Here is an 18208-nt window from a genome sequence, read left to right as displayed (position 1 = left end):
TGCAAGTGCTGGGACCTGTCACAAAAATCCAATAAGCCTGGGGAGTGAGTGGGATCGATATGGCGTAGGGGAAAATTCTTCAGTGAGAGGACGTGGCAGCTTTGTTGCTAACAGCTACATTTGGGGGGTATAATTAAATGCTCAAAGTTATCCAGAGCCCTTCTAGGCTTCAATCATTTAAAAATGGCTTTGCTAATGGGTGATTAAACAAAGGACGTACAAATAGAAATAGGGTTTGGAGTGGAATTGTAGTCTAAAAATCCTAAAGGATTGTGCACATAATGCCTTAAAGGATCCTGTAGCTCAGGTGGTAGGACATGGGACACAAATGGTCTGTCAAAATGAATACATGTAAATGTAATCCTAATGGGAATCAGAAAAATAGAAAACTCCTGTGGATCTTATTTTTATTCTTATTTGATTTTTAGAGAGTTCTGTAGAAAGTTGAAAGTAGTTTTTTTTTTTTTATTATTGTTATATTTTGTATATTATATTTTAAGTTATATATATTGTATTTCGATTTTATATATCGATTTTTATTAACCAGAAAATTATTTATATTATTGGAATAATGTCTTGCTACTGAAATCTGCTACTAATGGAAATCTGTAGGGAAGCTGTGGGATTTTTAAAATCTAAAAAGTATTTTCTTTACATTTCTTGTGCTATCAAACAAAGTTTTTGTTTTGTGTTATGTTGGAATCATATATGAATTCAGGTTAGAATCCTTCAGGATTTGTTCAAAATTATGATATAAATTGGGGAGTTGGAGACATAGCGTTTGCTATCTCTCCCTATGTTTTCACTATCGCTAGTCCAAAAATAGCTTTTATTGAAACCAAGCTGCCAAAATGACTCGTTTCAGATTTTGTCTCATTATGATGTCATAGTACGATGAAAGACCAACAACTACTTATACATCCTTACCTCTTTAGCCCTGTCCAGCGTTTCATGCATGTAATGTAGTAGTAAATATGAGAGAGACACAAACAAAAGGTTACTCCAGTAACTAAACCATATACCGTAGATGCCGGTCAGGATTGCAAGACGTTTTGGAAAAACATTATCTTCCTTGTGATCTTAAAGGAGAACTCCGGCGCAAAATGAACCTTTGGTCTAATTACACATTGTTACCTAGTCAACCGTTATCTGAGATTTGTTTTCATGATTATCGAATGTAAATAGTTTTATCTCTACAAACAGTTTAGCCTATAAAGCTAGTATAACGCTAGTAGATTGGGCATAGTGTAATGACAAATAAAAATCGCTTGTTAATACCACTAAAAAGGCTGAAAATAGCCCCACACTAGCACGGTAGCATAATGAGGGTCCCTACCTTCAAACCGAAGCATTGAGAACTTTGTCAGTGTCCAGACAGTTTAATAAGAAGATATTTTAAACATACAGTCAACTTCGCGTATACAGGCAGAAGCCATCTTTGAAATACAGTCTTTACCAGTCAATCTACGAACGCCTATTGAAACTCGTCGATTGTAGACGAGACCCGATTGGGTCTCGTCTACAATCGACGTCCCCATACGTCTACAGTCGACCTTAGTTTCTCTGGGTCTCGTCTACAATCGACGTCCCCGAACGTCTACAGTCGACGTTAGTTTCTCTGGGTCTCGTCTACAATCGACGTCCCCGAACGTCTACAGTCGACGTTAGTTTATCTGGGTCTCGTCTACAATCGATGTCCCCGAACGTCTACAGTCGACGTTAGTTTATCTGGGTCTCGTCTACAATCGACGTCCCCGAACGTCTACAGTCGACGTTAGTTTCTCTGGGTCTCGTCTACAATCGATGTCCCCGAACGTCTACAGTCGACCTTAGTTTCTCTGGGTCTCGTCTACAATCGACGTCCCCGAACGTCTACAGTCGACCTTAGTTTCTCTGGGTCTCGTCTACAATCGAAGTCCCCGAACGTCTACAGTCGACCTTAGTTTCTCTGGGTCTCGTCTACAATCGACGTCCCCGAACGTCTACAGTCGACGTTAGTTTATCTGGGTCTCGTCTACAATCGATGTCCCCGAACGTCTACAGTCGACCTTAGTTTCTCTGGGTCTCGTCTACAATCGACGTCCCCGAACGTCTACAGTCGACCTTAGTTTCTCTGGGTCTCGTCTACAATCGATGTCCCCGAACGTCTACAGTCGACCTTAGTTTCTCTGGGTCTCGTCTACAATCGACGTCCCCGAACGTCTACAGTCGACGTTAGTTTATCTGGGTCTCGTCTACAATCGAAGTCCCCGAACGTCTACAGTCGACCTTAGTTTCTCTGGGTCTCGTCTACAATCGACGTCCCCGAACGTCTACAGTCGACCTTAGTTTCTCTGGGTCTCGTCTACAATCGAAGTCCCCGAACGTCTACAGTCGACCTTAGTTTCTCTGGGTCTCGTCTACAATCGACGTCCCCGAACGTCTACAGTCGATGTCCCCATTCAATAATATTTATACTCGGCCGACCTACAGTCGACATCGGCCGAGTTCGCATTCCTTAACTTGTTCCCCTAACTAACTTGCTCCAACTTGCTGCGCAGCAATAATAACCGACAGACTTCAGACAATGCCTTCGAATATGCTTTAATCACGGCCGGAGGATCTCGAGCATTCCTCAGAGAATCCAACCAGCAATAGGAATACAACATTTTTTATAGAATAGGAGCATGACAAAAATTACATTAAACATTACATACTTTCCATACAATTTGATTGGTTCTTCATATGCAAACCCTTCTGTTACTAGGTAGAAGCAAACTTAGATCTCAAATCATTAGAAAAATATAGAAGTTAATTTGATTACTCAATATGTCATGACACAATGCAGTCAGTATATTTTTTTATATTGTCATGGTCAGCACTTCAGAATTTTCCATGGACAAAATAAGGACACAAAGAACAGAACGTTTTAGCACATTGTGTTTCAAAGTGTTAGAATGTTAGGCCTAAAAGGGGAAGTAAGGTTGTTTACTATCTAAATCCATCACACAGTAAAAATGACGCAAAGGCATACGAAAAATAAAAGCATTTGTGCAATAATCTATGTGTATAGTCTTTTGGGATTTTGGCTGGAGAATGAAAAATAAAAAACACAAAAGAAAAATGCTAACAAAAAAACGCTTTTAAAATGGCATGATGTGTATTAATTCCAGTTTTAGACGAGCTCTGACAGTGACCAGGGAATTTAGAGGGCTTTATTAAAACAAAAGTGCACAGCAGCACTTGCAAGACAGTATGTCTGCATATTTTTTTCCGATTTTATACTGCCGAGTCATTCACTTGCACCGGTGTGGATGTGCCCTCTGCGTGTCTCAATGACAGTTCCAATAAGAGACTATCCTCAGCTCGCCTCTACCCCTGTGACCGGACGTGTTTATCCCTGCACGTCCCCTTGGTGCCGTAATTACCCCTCCAAGATGTCATTAGCTTTAATGTGGCTACGGAGGCAAATGGAAGGTCATCCAGAGACAAATGGCAAAGGATGGAGGGCGTCAAGGTGGCCTGAATTACAAAGTGATAGAGAGAAAGACATGTTGGATATTGAATAAGATACAGAGACACTTAATGAAATAAAAAAAAGGGAGTTTTAGAAACTTTGGGCCCTATTTAATGATCTAAGCGCATGGTCTAAAGCGCACGGCACAAGTGCATTTCCGAATCCACCTTTGCTTGTTTAACGACGGGAAATGTTTGGTAAGGGTGGTCTAGAAGGGTTGTCCCTATTCTCTTAATGAGTAATGGGTTAGTTTTGGGCGTAACATGCAATAAACCAATCAGTCTCATCCACCATTCCTTTTAAAAGCCAGTTGCGCTCACGCCATGGCGGATTCTCTATTTACATGGCGGAATTTGCAAGCGGAAAAACTGAACACTTCTCCAGAGCGCAAACAGATCTGCTCGTGCGTGCACGCAAGCAGACCATCTACGGGACAAGCTGGATTTCTCCATATCTTTATGTACACAATAATAATCTTTTACATTGTATTCCTTTTATTTTTAGTATTTGGCATGTTTGTGTGCTGCTGCACGTCCCTGTGTGTGTAATAAGCAGAGTGTACACGCGTTGTGCACCCGCCTATAGGCTCATACTAATGCGCCCTTTAAATACAAAATACTGTGCCATTGACTTTAGAGCAGGTTTTTGTTGGCCAATGGCGCAGTCTATTTCAGTTGCCTCAAAATAGCAATGCGCCAACAATGCGCCTGAACACCTCGCTTTCAGACCAGCAGCCCATGGGCCCATAAATAGGAACAAATGCATTTTCTATTTAAACAACGTGGCGCAGGACGTGAAAATGATAACTGTGTCGGGCTGAAACTAGCAAAAAACACTTGCGTCTCGCCTGGCGCCGAATTGCACCAAATGTATGATAGGGCCCTTTAAGTCTGTGTCTAAGCTCATCTGTATGGTTGTGTACTCTTGAAAGCTGATTAAACTCTCTGGGGTCGGCGGTCTCGCCGGCGATACCAGCTCACTTTTTTCCTTATCAGTGCAAAAGAGACTCAAATTACTCTGTTAATTTTGATCTTACATATAAGTGTTGTACATCATTAGATCCTGTTAAGTTTCTATTTTTTTTGTGGATACTCACAATAAAAACAAAGTGTTGTGCTTTTCACCAAATAAAGAAAAACAAACATGATGCGAGTTTTGCGTTCTCTCTGTCAGTGAAGTCCATTCTGAAACGCGTCCTAAGATTAACTGTAACTCCGCGATTACTTGTCACACAGGCACGAGAGGTTTTTCTTTATGAAGCTTGAATTCTCTTCTTTTAAATGAAGTAATTTATATAAAAAACAAATATTCTCAGTTTATGCAATCTGTATGAAAAGAGAGTGCTGTCAGTATTTTTTCCCCCAGCTCATTACACTTCATTACGCGTTAATCTGACACGCCCACGGACGACGCGCGCTATTCAAACGCAAATGTCGAGGCAAGCCATGACAACGCCCACATCAGCTGTTCCACCGCGGCGGTAAAATGTGTGGTGTATTTGCTGCCTTTTACCGCTAAGAGGCGCTACAATCATAGACTCTGAAAAGTGTTCGTTTATTCCGGTTTATTCTCTCTAATGCGTAATCTGCTGCCGCACCGCGCTGATTCAGAGCGATTGAAAGCTGGTAGCAGAAGAATTCAACAAGTGAAACGTAGTTAAAATAATTCATAATCACAATACTGAAATTAGGCTACTGAAATGTAATTGAATAAATAATGAAAACATTTCAACATAAAACATTGCAATAAAAACATTTAGGCTACATGAACGAGGCTTTACAACTTTAACAGCGTACAGACGATAGCTCAGTGATCAACGCAACGACACGAGCTTCGAGGAGCTTCAACAGACCCGAGATCGAATCTCAATGTAGCATAGATGTTGTTAACCGATGTTGTCCTACGTTTATATTTTCCCACCTTGATGCTTAAATAGGTAACTGTTTATATCTGTTTACTTATTTAAAGTCAAGAGTTTTGTTTGATTATCATTACAACATAAATTTGCTACATTCCTGTAGAACCGCAGCCGCTGCACAAACGACAAAAACTGATGAAGATTGTCAGCCGATCAGAAAATGAAAATGAAGAAGCTCGTCTTTAGTCTGCTAAATTATTGTGTAATGTAAAAGAACACTAAAATTACTTAAGTTTGAAACCAAGTTCGAACATTTCAAGGTTTAAATTGTTTAATTTAAAACAGGGTTGCATCTTGTTTAGAGTTTATTTCTTTTGCGATGCAAAATAAGAAACACTAGGCTAATCTTATTCTTGCGACATTTTAAATTTGTATTGCCAAAGAAATTACAGCTAAATTAAACAATTAAAACAGTAGGCCTACAAAACGAAAATTGTCCAAAGAAACATAATTAAATTAAAAACATGCGTTTCTCTTTGCCTCTCTCGCGCTGGATCTCTTTTTAACAAGTTTATTTAGTCTCCCTCGCTGCGCGCGCGGGTCTCTCTCTCGAAATTAATCATTTCAGGGTAAAAACACATCATACAGCTGATAATACTGTATATGTCGCTGCGTGTCAGCCATACAAATCACGAAAAAATTATTTAACCTTTAATTGTTGCTTCAAAGACACAGCATGCCTTGTTGAATTCACCTTACAATAACTTCAATTGAAATTTTGTGTGAAAAAAAAACTTTAAATAGGCTACAATTAATAAACTACAATATTTATAATTTAATAAGATATGGGGCCTACATTTGGACACAGATTTATCCTTACAATAATTTTGCCTGCTCATCAGGCTGGCTATCCGACACTCTCCATATGAAAGAGGAACATTAACACCTTTGTCCAGCAACTGTCCCTCCAACCCCCCACAGGCTATCGGAGTCTGAGGCTGACTTAACACAAAGAGAAGTCGCAATTCACACTTAAATCGCCATTCTAGACAGTGTTGATAATGAAGGAATTAAATGATTTAAGTTACATGTAGCCTAGTGATATTTCTGTCATAAAAGTTTATTACTAAATATTTCATTATTTCAATAATTGATGAAATAAAACTGGTTTGGGGCAGCTTTTTCCAAGCAAAACTAAATATAATCTGAAAAAACGCTTGTGAATTTGTTGTCACTTAATATTAAAGTCTACAGGGATCTTTGGATCCTTACAACCAGGCATGCAATTTGTGAATTAAGTTTTTATTTTATTTTGTATTATTCAAATAAATATCGAAACACGGTGCTTCGTGGTAATGCTGCTAAATTAAATAACATTTATAGAATAATTATGAACTTAAATGAAACAATATCGCAACATTTCGACAAATACATTATTATGTTTTTACATTTTAATTCAGGGCGATTTAGCCTACATTTAATTAGAGCGAGATTTTCACCCATGTCTTGTCATTTTCTCATTGGGAAGCGCATGTTTGAGTAGATCCTCTGTACCTCTCGTTTTCATATGGATTAGCCTACATAATCAGATAACATTTATTAGCCTAAATATTTAGACATTTAAAGGCTTTAGACATAGCCGATTTCTTATCGTGACTGAGCTGAAGTGGCTTTCGGTTAATTTTTGTGACGCGCAGTTCCCGGAGACAGAGACGACAGATATAGCCTACTGTTTTTGTCGTTAGCCTAATATGAATACAAGTTTACAGTTTTGAACGATGTAAGCTACTCTACTCTTATCTGTATGACCAAAAAATTACGGAGTCGCCTATTAAGTTATTTTAGCTGTAATAATGAGATAAATAAATTAATCTAAATGAACGCGCCGCCGCGTTTGTCGAACACTAACTCACGATGCCAGAATAAAACCCGACTTTAGAAAAATGCATAGGGTCACTCGGCGTGGTGTGCCAAAACACTTAATTATAAACTTCAATATTTCATTCAAAATAATCTCAACACGCTTTGTGAAATTTTGAAAAGCCGTGCATGCATTAAGGCCACTGGAACTAATGAACAACTGAAACGCTGGTTTTGATTTTATTGTTTTTCGTTTAAACGTGCCTGTTGCATATCTCTATTTTATATATTTGATATTGGTGAAGTAGCCTATAGCATTGATTAGCTGTGGAGGGAGGGGTGTGGGGATTAAAATAATTCAGCAGAAGTAGGGATGTTTAGACCAGAAGGAAATCCCAGTCCCCCCTGGCAAATCACACTTTACTTAAAACCATGTTTTTAAAAACTCTAGGTTGTAGGGAACAGACCTCTCTGCCATGCGCGCGCACGGTTTGGAGCACAATATCTGTCTCGCATGCACGCTCGCTCTAAATAGATTACGGGATATTTTAACTAATTTACGGTATAACTAGTCGATCACGAGTGGCTCAACAGGTAGATCTATAGATAAACTATATCTTTCAGGAATTTGACCGACCGGGTTGACACTTCAGCGTGAGAAATCGGGGGGGTGGCGTGAGAGCCTGGAATAAAAAAATAAAAAAATATATATAGCCTATATAAAACAAAACTGTATGGTGTAACAGAGTTTTAGAGCTAGACAAATCTCTCTGCAATAATAAATATAAAATATACAGCAGACCATGTTTGTGCGGGATTTGAACCTGTGTCATCTTGATGATGAACCATCAGTTCTACCGCTCGGCTATGAATTTTGTTACTGAGAAATAACCAAACGTTTGATTCTCACATGAGCGAGAAAACGTTTTGTCTTTAGCCTGTGAGTGTAGGCCTACTTTAACCTTTTACAGTTTTAAAAGATTATATCTTATCTGTATGACCAACAATTTGTTGTAGGCTTATTTGGAAATTACCATAACTTGTAGTATTTCATCCTTAGGCTACTGTTAATAGACATTAGCCCCACTTACGTTTTGCTAAATGTCCCTTTGCGCCACCTGGCGGTCATTTCGCGTACGACTTTGAAATGCGACTGGTTTATTTTTACCGCGGTGGATGGCTAAAAATGGTATGTGGATGGCTAAAATGTGTGACTAAAAATGTGCTTTTGGCTTTCATTTATATTTTGATTGTTTGTATATATATATATATATATAATGAGCCTTTCATTCAGGGGTGTCACACAAGAAAGAATGCAAGGACAATATATATATATATATAAATAAATAAATATTTATATACACACACACACACACACACACACACACACATATATATATATATATATATATATATATATGTGTGTGTGTGTGTGTGTGTGTGTGTGTGTGTATATAAATATTTATTTATTTATATATATATATTGTCCTTGCATTCTTTCTTGTGTGACACCCCTGAATGAAAGGCTCATTAGTATGCAGTCTGCTCAGGTGAGAACTGCCTAATTATTCATGAGGGGGTTGGGCCGATCCGCCCATCCGCATATTGCCTTTGCAAACAAAAAAATGTTTTTCACAATTTAAAACAATCTATTGTTTTATGTGAATGATTAGCCAGAATGATTTTCAGATCAATTTGAAGCAAATACTCTAGGCGACAACATCCACTAGTCAAAAGTCTTGTGGACAGATATTTAGTATGTTATTTGTGGCCATATATTAGAAAATTTATTTTTTAGTTTTTTCAATAACCACGCATAAACAATATTCTCTCAAAAATACAAACATGTACATACATGTTGCTCACATATAATGGTAGCCCTGTGTGTGCTATATAGAGTGTAATTTCACCTGTGCCATTAATATGTTTATAAGCAACTGAAAAATGCACAAATGTCAGAGCATGCCAAAACATCTCAAGGACCCCGAAAACACCTCAGACCCCAGAGGGTTAAATTCACTTATAGCAGACATAGGCTGCGTTTACACTTGGCATTAGCCAATCAGGACATGGCGCGTTTACATTTGTGCACATTAAGTAGCCTCTGTATCTGGATAACCGATCGGATTTCTGTTTCCTGCATAATATTTAAATTAGGTCTGTGGCACGACACCAGATTAAGAGTAAAGATGATACCAATTAAACAATGTCCCAATTGCTTTCACTCACTCACTTTACTTTCCTGTGCAATCTCCAGTCTTAGATCAAATGAATTTTTTTGAACGAAGGAATACTTCCGGAGTTGATCATACAAAAATAACTGGGTTGATCATCTTAAACAAGTCACATCATCGATCATCTGGGTTTAAGGTTATAGCGTGCAATGACTATATTGACAGAAATGGGAGATTGATAAACATGCTGAAACAATAAAAACATTCAACATTTAAAACATTAAAAAAATCAGATTCCGATTATTCCTCTGCAAATCAGCGTGCAGCTCTTCATTAAGATCTCATGGCTGACTGTACAGACGTTCAGATAATGTTGCACAATTAAAATGAAAAATGACACACATAGTATCACGTAAGTCTAAATAAACTGTTTTTAAAGATTGACATTTATTGTAAGGTTCAAATAAGTTTAATTTCTTGTCTAAACAGCGTCTGGCCATTATTTTCTGACAGCCACGCGGGGAGACTGAGCGGGGATTTATATGACGTCCACCTGTGAATGCAGACACGATGGCTGGATTGCGTTTACATTACACTGAGATCCAATCACAATGCGTCCTCGACTACCTCCGAACCCAGACACGCTGATCGGATAAGATTCCGATCAGAAGCGCGTTTACACTTGTCTTTTCAATGTGTATGTGGACAACATCCGGATACAGGTCGCATGTTAATGCCAAGTGTAAACGCAGCCAGCATAATCATTTAAAGTTTTTCTTTTGCAGGAAATTGACTAATATTAATGACCAAATATTTGTCAGATGATAACAAAAATTGTTCATGGCTATGATGTAAACTAAAGCTTACTAGATATATATATATAAAAAAAAAGAAGTTCTGTTTTAATAGGAAGTGTTTGCTCAGGCTAATTCTAAAAAGCAAAATGGGAGCAAACATAAATCCCACATAAGGCAAAAAACAAGAGGTGGGAGTTAACAGATGAACAGACGCTGAAAGAAGTTTGAAAAGACCATCTTATTTACTCCTAATATCTTGCAAAGTCAGTTGCCTGTGCAAATGTTCCCTGTGATGGCAGCTGCCAGAGAAAGAGAGAGAGATAGTCCAGCTTCTGCAGCGAGGGTCATAATTCTTAGGCTCCTGCCAAGGCTTCCAAGTTCGGCTGTCTCTCCATCAAGCTAAGTCACATGCTAATGGAGTCAGAGGGCAGTACATTTGGAATAATTTAGCTTTTTTGTCTGTGAGCAGCAGTTAGCTCTAACAGGAGGAAGGTCTAGTTCATTCAAACACATTAACACAGAGATATTAGCTTTTCCCATTACATTAGGAGAAGGAGTTTTCACTCTGTGCGGGAGAGAGGAGAAAATACTACAGATTCTACAGGCCAAAAGGGCAAGAACATTAAAAGCCAAAGAATGCAGTGTGTTTACTAAGGCTAGCATCACTATTATTATTTTACAATTGTTAGGTCTTTTGAACAAATTAAATTTAGTTGTCCCACACAGTGTTATTTTCGTATAATTGAGATACTATTGTAACTTTTATCAATAATTTAGATTATTATATATATTTATATTTTTAAAATATAAATTATATTTCTTATTACTTTTTAACTTATTTCAGTTAACATTTGTTTTATATCAATGTAACAATTTTATTTATGGTTTTAGTTTTAGTTTATTAACCCCTTGTCCTACAAATTTCACATTTTTGTTTTTTTGTTAAAAAATTTTAAAATAACTTTATATTTTTTATATTTAACCTAATTTTACTAATATATGTCATAAACATTTTTTAATTATATATTCACCCTTGAAAAAAAAAAAAAACTCGACAATATCATGTTCATATGCACAAATAATTTCCTAAATAATTGTTGTGTTGTTTAAAAATATACTTAAAACAAGATAAATGTATCTAAAAGTCAAACTGCATAATATATTAAGGCTCATTTTCAGATAATTTATCTTTATTATAAAGTTGATTTGTCTTGATGCAATGGCATATTTTTTCACTCCTTTTAAACATGAGCAGAAGACAAATTTGTCAGTATGACAAGACAAAATATACTTATATTCAAGATACATTCTCTGAAAACAAGCCTTGATATCTCACACAGTTTTGCGTATCAGGTAAATGTGTCTTGTTAAAAGGACGTTTACAGGACACAAACAGCAGTTTTTAGCCTTGGTATAACATACAGAAACTGTGAGGAGTTCTCACTTCATAAAGTGTTTAGTTCATGTTTAACTCCTTCCCCGCCAGCATATTTATGTTATTATTGCCACCCAGCACCAGCATTTTATCCATTATTTTTTTTCATCAACACTTGAATGTAGGTATCAATCAATCAAATAATCAATCAATCAATAAAAATAATAAAAAGCCGAGAAAATTGTGTTTTTGTCAAAGACGATGTCCGGATTGGATTCAGAACGATCTGAAAGACCTAGTAGATTGTCTAATATTAACACCCTTAAAGCTTGCAGAGTCCTATACGTCTTCTTGGGTTCGACGTTTCAATCATTAGGTGACATTAGGCAATTTTGATTGATATGCTGTTAAATATTTGATAATCGTGTTAGCTTACATGTGCATAAGCAATGCTTCTATAGCTTGATTTTGCTTCTTCACTTGTTTTCAGAACCAGAGATTCTGTATTATTTCAGAAGATGCGTAATAGCGCCCCCTAGTAAGAACACGGATTTCCTCTTGTGCCGAATTTCGACTCTCTGCCAAATTATTATCCCCTTAAATGAAGCCGTTACCTGATAATTCAAACCCCACCCCCCTAACCCGAACCCACAGCTAATCCTAAACCTATACTCCACCTATACTGGAGACTACAACACCGGTACATATTCCGTCAATGGCGTGGAAGTGTTGCGTAATAAATGACGGAAAATTCCGTTAATGGCGGGGAAAGAGATAAGTGTTAGCATGCACGCATTAGCGGTCAGACCTGTGAACGTGTGGTACTTGAGAAATAATTATCAGATATGGTTCACCTTTATATCTGTGAGCACATTAACTCACACCCACCGCTCTTAACACCACTCATTGTGCCACCGAGGGGGCAAACTGATTCTCTGTCTGGCAGACAATTAACATTCTGCCTGTATATGGAGTCAGATGCTCACACACACGGGCACAGATGCTCACTGTGGTGTACGGTTACATCTGGATTCAGCAGGACACAGCTGTACAGATTTGGATCATGCAAATATATTTCTGGGCTAAAGTATTTATTCCCATGGTCTCATAATGAATAATGTAGGATATGTGGTGTACCAGTTTGATTTGTTTGGAACTGGATCATAAATGAATGAATTATAGAGAGAAAACAAATATTTACTGAAAATTTGATATTAAATGAATGGTTCACTTCAAAATGAAAATTCTGTCATCATTTACTCACCCTCAAGTTGTTTCAAACCTCTATGAATTTTTTTCTTCTGCTGAACACAAAATAATATATTTTGAAGAATGTCGATAACCAGACAGTTGATGGACCCCATTGACTTCCATTGAAGAAAAAAAAAATACTATGGAAGTCAATGGGGTCCATCAACTGTTTGGTTATTCCGAGGTTCTTCAAAATATCTTCTTTTGTGTTCAGCTGAAGAAAGAAATTCATTCGGGTTTGAAACAACTTGAGGCTGAGTAAATGATGACAGAATTTTAATTTTGAAGTAAACTAATCCTTTAACTCTGTCTGTACAGACCAAACTTCTACTGCATGCAACTTAGTGTCAACATGTTTTTATAATAAATATGGTTGCAAAGCAGCTTTACATAAAATAGTTCAATACAATTACTGAGCAAGCTTAAGACAAAACCTGTGAGGAAGACATTTATAAAAGATGTCACCAATAAATATGTACATTACAATGAAAACCCTTAAGAAATAAAGCATGCAAAAATGTTTTTGTTGAAGTGATGCCATAGAAGAACCATTTTTGATTCCCTAAAGAGCAATTCAGTGAACTTTTTCTTAGTTTGAAGAACATTTTAATAATCTAAAGAACCTTTTTCCACTATAAAGAACCTTTAAACGTTAAAGGTTCTTCATGGAATCATAGATGCCAGCAAATAACCTTTATTGAAGAATAGAATACTAGGATGCACTTAAAGGACCCAGAACACCCGGGCAATCACTTAGTAATGCTCTAGCAACCTGTCAAACACTGTAGTGACGAGGTTTGCAGGAGAATCCATTCACGTTGTCTTCAGAAGTGTGTTGTTGGATATTTCTAATCTGACAAGATTTGTGTAATCTTTCACAGAGGCAGGATCCCGTGGCCTGGGGCCCAGAGTTTGCTAATATGTCCCGTGATGTGCTGAATATTCGCTATACCCTCCTGCCATATTTGTACACACTGATGTATGAAGCTCACGTTAACGGAAAAACTGTGGTCAGACCCATGCTGCACGAGTGAGTGTTAACCAGAACTCATGTTTCTGAGTAGTTCACCCAAAAATGAAAATCATTTTGTCTTCCATTTGCTGACCCTCATACTATTTCAAAACCATGATGTTTAACAGAATGTTCATGCTATTATTTTTCCATGCAATAAAAGTAAATGTAACAGTGCCTGTGAGGAAATGAGGACGGAACTTCCATTTTTGTGTGAATTATCCCTTTAAGACCTTCTGCTTCTCAATTTCCCTCCAAATATATCTTCATTACCCCATATTTTCTTTCTGACACTATTTTCAATCCATCCTTCTCTATCAATTACATCTCAATCATAGGAATGACTAATCAGAACTTGGGCCAAACCTCGGGTCTTATGTTCCATCTAATGCATTTTTTTTTAGCCTGCTTTGATATCAGTACTTTTCACTTTCCTGTTGTCCTGTGTAACCTTCCTCTTCCACTCTGTTTTTAGAAGCCTGAACTATTGGACTGAATGTTCTATGCTCTATTGTTTTCTCTCATGCTTTTCCATTACGATCTGCATGCACTGTGTTGTATACATAATGTTCTCAGCGCTGTGTTCTGTAATGTAGGTTTGTCCATGATGAAAACACATGGGAAATCGACAGGCAGTTCCTCTGGGGTCCCGCCCTTCTAATCACGCCTGCTTTGGACAAGGTATGCTCACAAAAACACCTTCGCTATATTCGGTCTATAAGCAAATCACAAGTCACACACTGTCACATAGCACTATATTCAATCAGTAAAAAGAGAGATTGACAGTTCTAATTAGTGTTGTTTATGTTGTTATTTATTATTTTGTTCTCATTGATTTTGTTTTGTGAAGGGCGCCACTGTGGTCCAGGGCTACGTGCCAGATGCCCGCTGGTACGATTACCACACGGTAAGCATTCTATCAGCATGCAAGTGCACATTTTATTAGCAAGCATGCAAATCTTTATTAGCAAGATTTAGTTGGCATGTGAATTAAACAACCAGTCATAATGCAACTGGCTTCCAAACAATTTCTACTTGCGGTACTTTGCCCTCTATATATTGGGGTCTCTTATCTGCTTGTTTGCGATGTATCATCCAGGGCAACGCTGTTGGAGTGCGAGGACAGTTTGTGGATATGGATACACCATTAGAGAAAATTAACCTGCACGTGAGAGGAGGCTACATCCTGCCCTGGCAGAAACCAGAGAACAACACACACTACAGGTGAAGCTACCCTTCATCTTTATTAAGAGTTGTTTAATGTATAATTGGGCCATGTTTCTATAAGCTTCATAGTATTTTTTTTTTTTTTTTACTTTCAAAAAGTCTCTTACAACACAGAGTAAATGTTCTTTTATATGTCCATTTTCCACCCTCTCTCTGTGGCTTGACTTCACACTGTTGTTTATCAAGATGACCAAGATTCTGAACACTGAATAAGTAAATGTGGGTGTTCATGTGTTCATGGTTGTGATGTCGTAACATGAATGTTGTGTTCACAATTTTGTTTTGTGTTTTTTCTTGTAGTCGTAAGAATCATCTGGGTCTGCTTGTTGCTCTCGATGATGCAGGTTCAGCACATGGATCCCTGTTCTGGGATGATGGAGAGGGAATTGGTGGGTTATGTTTGGTTGTGTCTGGGGGTATTGGGGGAGATGGGAATCATGTGGAATTAAATAGTTTTGATTTAGCTTGATAATTCTAGTTCCATTGATGATTTCTTCAACCCAGACTCAACATTTCTACAAAACGATATTACGTTGTTTCTTGCACTGTTTCGCTTCAAAGTGAAATGTCCAGTGAGTGGCTCTAAAAACGCATTCAGTTCAGTGGTTGTTGTACGTATTGCAATAGTTCAGAAATGTAATGTTCAGTGAGTGGTACTACAAGGTTAATTCTCCATCCCGTTCGAAAATAACGTACCATCTACACTAAACCCGACCTTAAGGGCCCTAATTTAACGATCTAAGAGCATGGTCTAAAGCGCACGGCGCAAGTGCACTTAGGGCGTGTCCGAATGGTTGGCGCGCCGGGTCTAAAAGAGTTTTCCCTATTCTCTTAATGAGTAATGGGTGTGTTTTGGGCGTAACGTGTAATAAACGAATCAAAGTCCCATTCCCTTTAAAAGCCAGTTGCATTCGCACCATGGCGGATTTGCTATTTACATGGCGGAATTTGCAAGCGGAAAGACTGAACTCTTCCCCAGAGAGGAAATGGATCTGCTCGTGCTTGAGGTTAAAGCACGCAAGTAGACAATCTACGGGACAAGCTGGATTTCACCATATCTTTGTTTTTGTTGGTCAATGGCGCAGTCTATTTCAGTTGCCTCAAAATAGCAAAATCGTTTTCAGACCATGACGCCCATGGGAGCACAAATGAGCGCAAATGCATTTGCTATTTAAACAACGTGGCACATGACTTGAAAATGATAACTGCGTCAGGCTGAAACTAGCAAACAACACTTGTCTCGCACATGGCGCTGCATTGTGCAAGGTGTATGATAGGGCCCTAAACCGAATTATTCTGTTAACAAAGGCAAACGGGAGATAAAAACACATTTTTACTCTGCACTGCAAGTGCACTAAGGTGAGCTAACGGACAGGTTTACTAAATCAGAAAAGTCATACATATGGAGCTGGTTATGTGACGCACATATCAAATCATGCACAAAGTATTTTGAGGTAATCATAACGTAATAGTGTGCAAGGAACTGCTCGAAAGTAAGTTTTTATTCAATTATAATCTGTCCCTGTAATCAGAATTTGTGAGAAAAGGAATACAAGTTGGTGTTTTGCTTTCCCCGTGTGTTCATTTCAAAATATAGATATGTTTTTTGGAGATTTGCAAGAAATGTTAGTAACTTTTTCCACACAGTAAATACTATTACTGATAACATTTTATTTTAATAATAGGTCTCATTACCATTACATGCAATAAAATAAAATGTTCTTAACATGTATCTTTATATATAAGTTTGTGTATTTTTTCCTTTCTAAAATCATAATTGTATCACAGTGTTTTTAAAATGGCCCTTCCCTGTTCTTCTCTTAATCGTCTTCTTTTTCCTGTCTTTCTCCTTACAGATACTGTTCAGAACAACCGTTACCTCTTGACAAATTTCAACGTGTCTTCGGTATGTTCATATGTTTTAAAGAACGCTATGTGTGCAGTTCTTTCAGATTTATTTGGATTGTGGTCATGCACAGTTGCCATTAAAAACCTATAGGGACTTCAAGATTGTCCATCTCACTTGAAGCCAAACATCTGTGCCCACTCTCATTTTGGAAACAAAATCCAGATCCAAAACTATTTCATGCTGTAGCAGCTCAAGGCCCCTTGGCCCAGGTCAGAGCTCTATGGACTTCCTGTGGGTTTGATGTTATATGTGGGGAGATTATTTGAGCGGTGAAAACAAAACAAAAAAACAAGGCCCTATGGAGTTGAGAACTGTTTGTAAAAATTAGGTCAAACTCAGCTAGTTTGAGTTGTCTCGGCACAGATGTTACATTAATACTGAAACAACACAATTGTCTGTTGTTTTTCATTCTGTTCTAGTCAGATCTAAATGAGTGAATCTCAAGAAACGGGTCATATTTTCGAGTTTTTGAGATTATTTGTGATAATTAAGTACATTTCCCCCACAAATATGCATTAATATAATGTATCCAGATGTTTTACTTTCAGCAATTATCATTTGCAATAGCATTTTTGCTCTTAGTTTAAATATGCATGTGTCTGTATCTTGTGTAACAGCTGTGTGTGTTTATATTTATAGGGTGTTCTTACTAACACGATTCCCACTGATGGTTTGGCCGAGGTTGACAGGTTAACCCTGGGTAATGTGAAGGTGTGGGGTGTAACAGCGCGCGTCACTAAGGTTACCATGAGTGTAACTGGGAAGCCTGATGTCGACTTGGCCTTTAATTACTACGAGGTGAGATTCTTCATGCAAACATATACTTTAGCCATTGATATTGTCAGAATCACTGATACAATTAGGAGGACAAGAAGTGCTGCTTAAAAAAATCTATTTCATTTTTATTCCGTTTTAGTCATTTAAAAATAAAAATGTAAATATATCACAATGTTTAAAAATGTAAACTGTAATTTAAGTATACAAATTATATTTAATAATTATTTAATAAATGCCAATATTTTTATTTGGAATTTTTTTTTTAATGAAAAATAATGTGTTTGCCAAATTATAAATTTATTGATTTTCAAGTTTTCATTTTGAAATTTACTTTCACAACTGGTTGAATCAAAATTCACCCCAAAATCAATACAAAGAAATATGAAAATATATTTTATTTAAAATATAAACATTTTAGTTTTAATATTTCAAGATATATTAGTTTCATGACACTTGAGGATATTATAAAGTA

The 18208-nt window shown here is 37.4% G+C and overlaps 1 protein-coding gene across 2 annotated transcripts in view; it reads left to right on the top strand.

The window, feature by feature from the left end:
• Positions 1 to 17859, top strand: part of si (sucrase-isomaltase (alpha-glucosidase)) — a 64655-nt gene extending 46796 nt beyond the window's left edge. For both annotated transcript variants that reach the window (XM_056265944.1, XM_056265943.1), the window contains exons 41-47: positions 13693 to 13841; positions 14420 to 14504; positions 14674 to 14730; positions 14923 to 15047; positions 15351 to 15439; positions 16907 to 16956; positions 17599 to 17859. In XM_056265944.1, coding sequence (XP_056121919.1) covers positions 13693 to 13841; positions 14420 to 14504; positions 14674 to 14730; positions 14923 to 15047; positions 15351 to 15439; positions 16907 to 16956; positions 17599 to 17844 — 801 coding nt within the window. In that variant the 3' untranslated portion in view covers positions 17845 to 17859. The remainder of the gene's footprint in view (positions 1 to 13692; positions 13842 to 14419; positions 14505 to 14673; positions 14731 to 14922; positions 15048 to 15350; positions 15440 to 16906; positions 16957 to 17598) is intronic.
• Positions 17860 to 18208: the final 349 nt, after the last annotated feature.

This window comes from Rhinichthys klamathensis, unplaced genomic scaffold, assembly GCF_029890125.1.
Source record: "Rhinichthys klamathensis goyatoka isolate OS25496 unplaced genomic scaffold, OSU_Roscu_1.1 h1tg000242l_1, whole genome shotgun sequence".
Classification (NCBI taxonomy): domain Eukaryota; kingdom Metazoa; phylum Chordata; class Actinopteri; order Cypriniformes; family Leuciscidae; genus Rhinichthys; species Rhinichthys klamathensis.
This window is presented reverse-complemented; position numbering and strand designations above follow the sequence as displayed.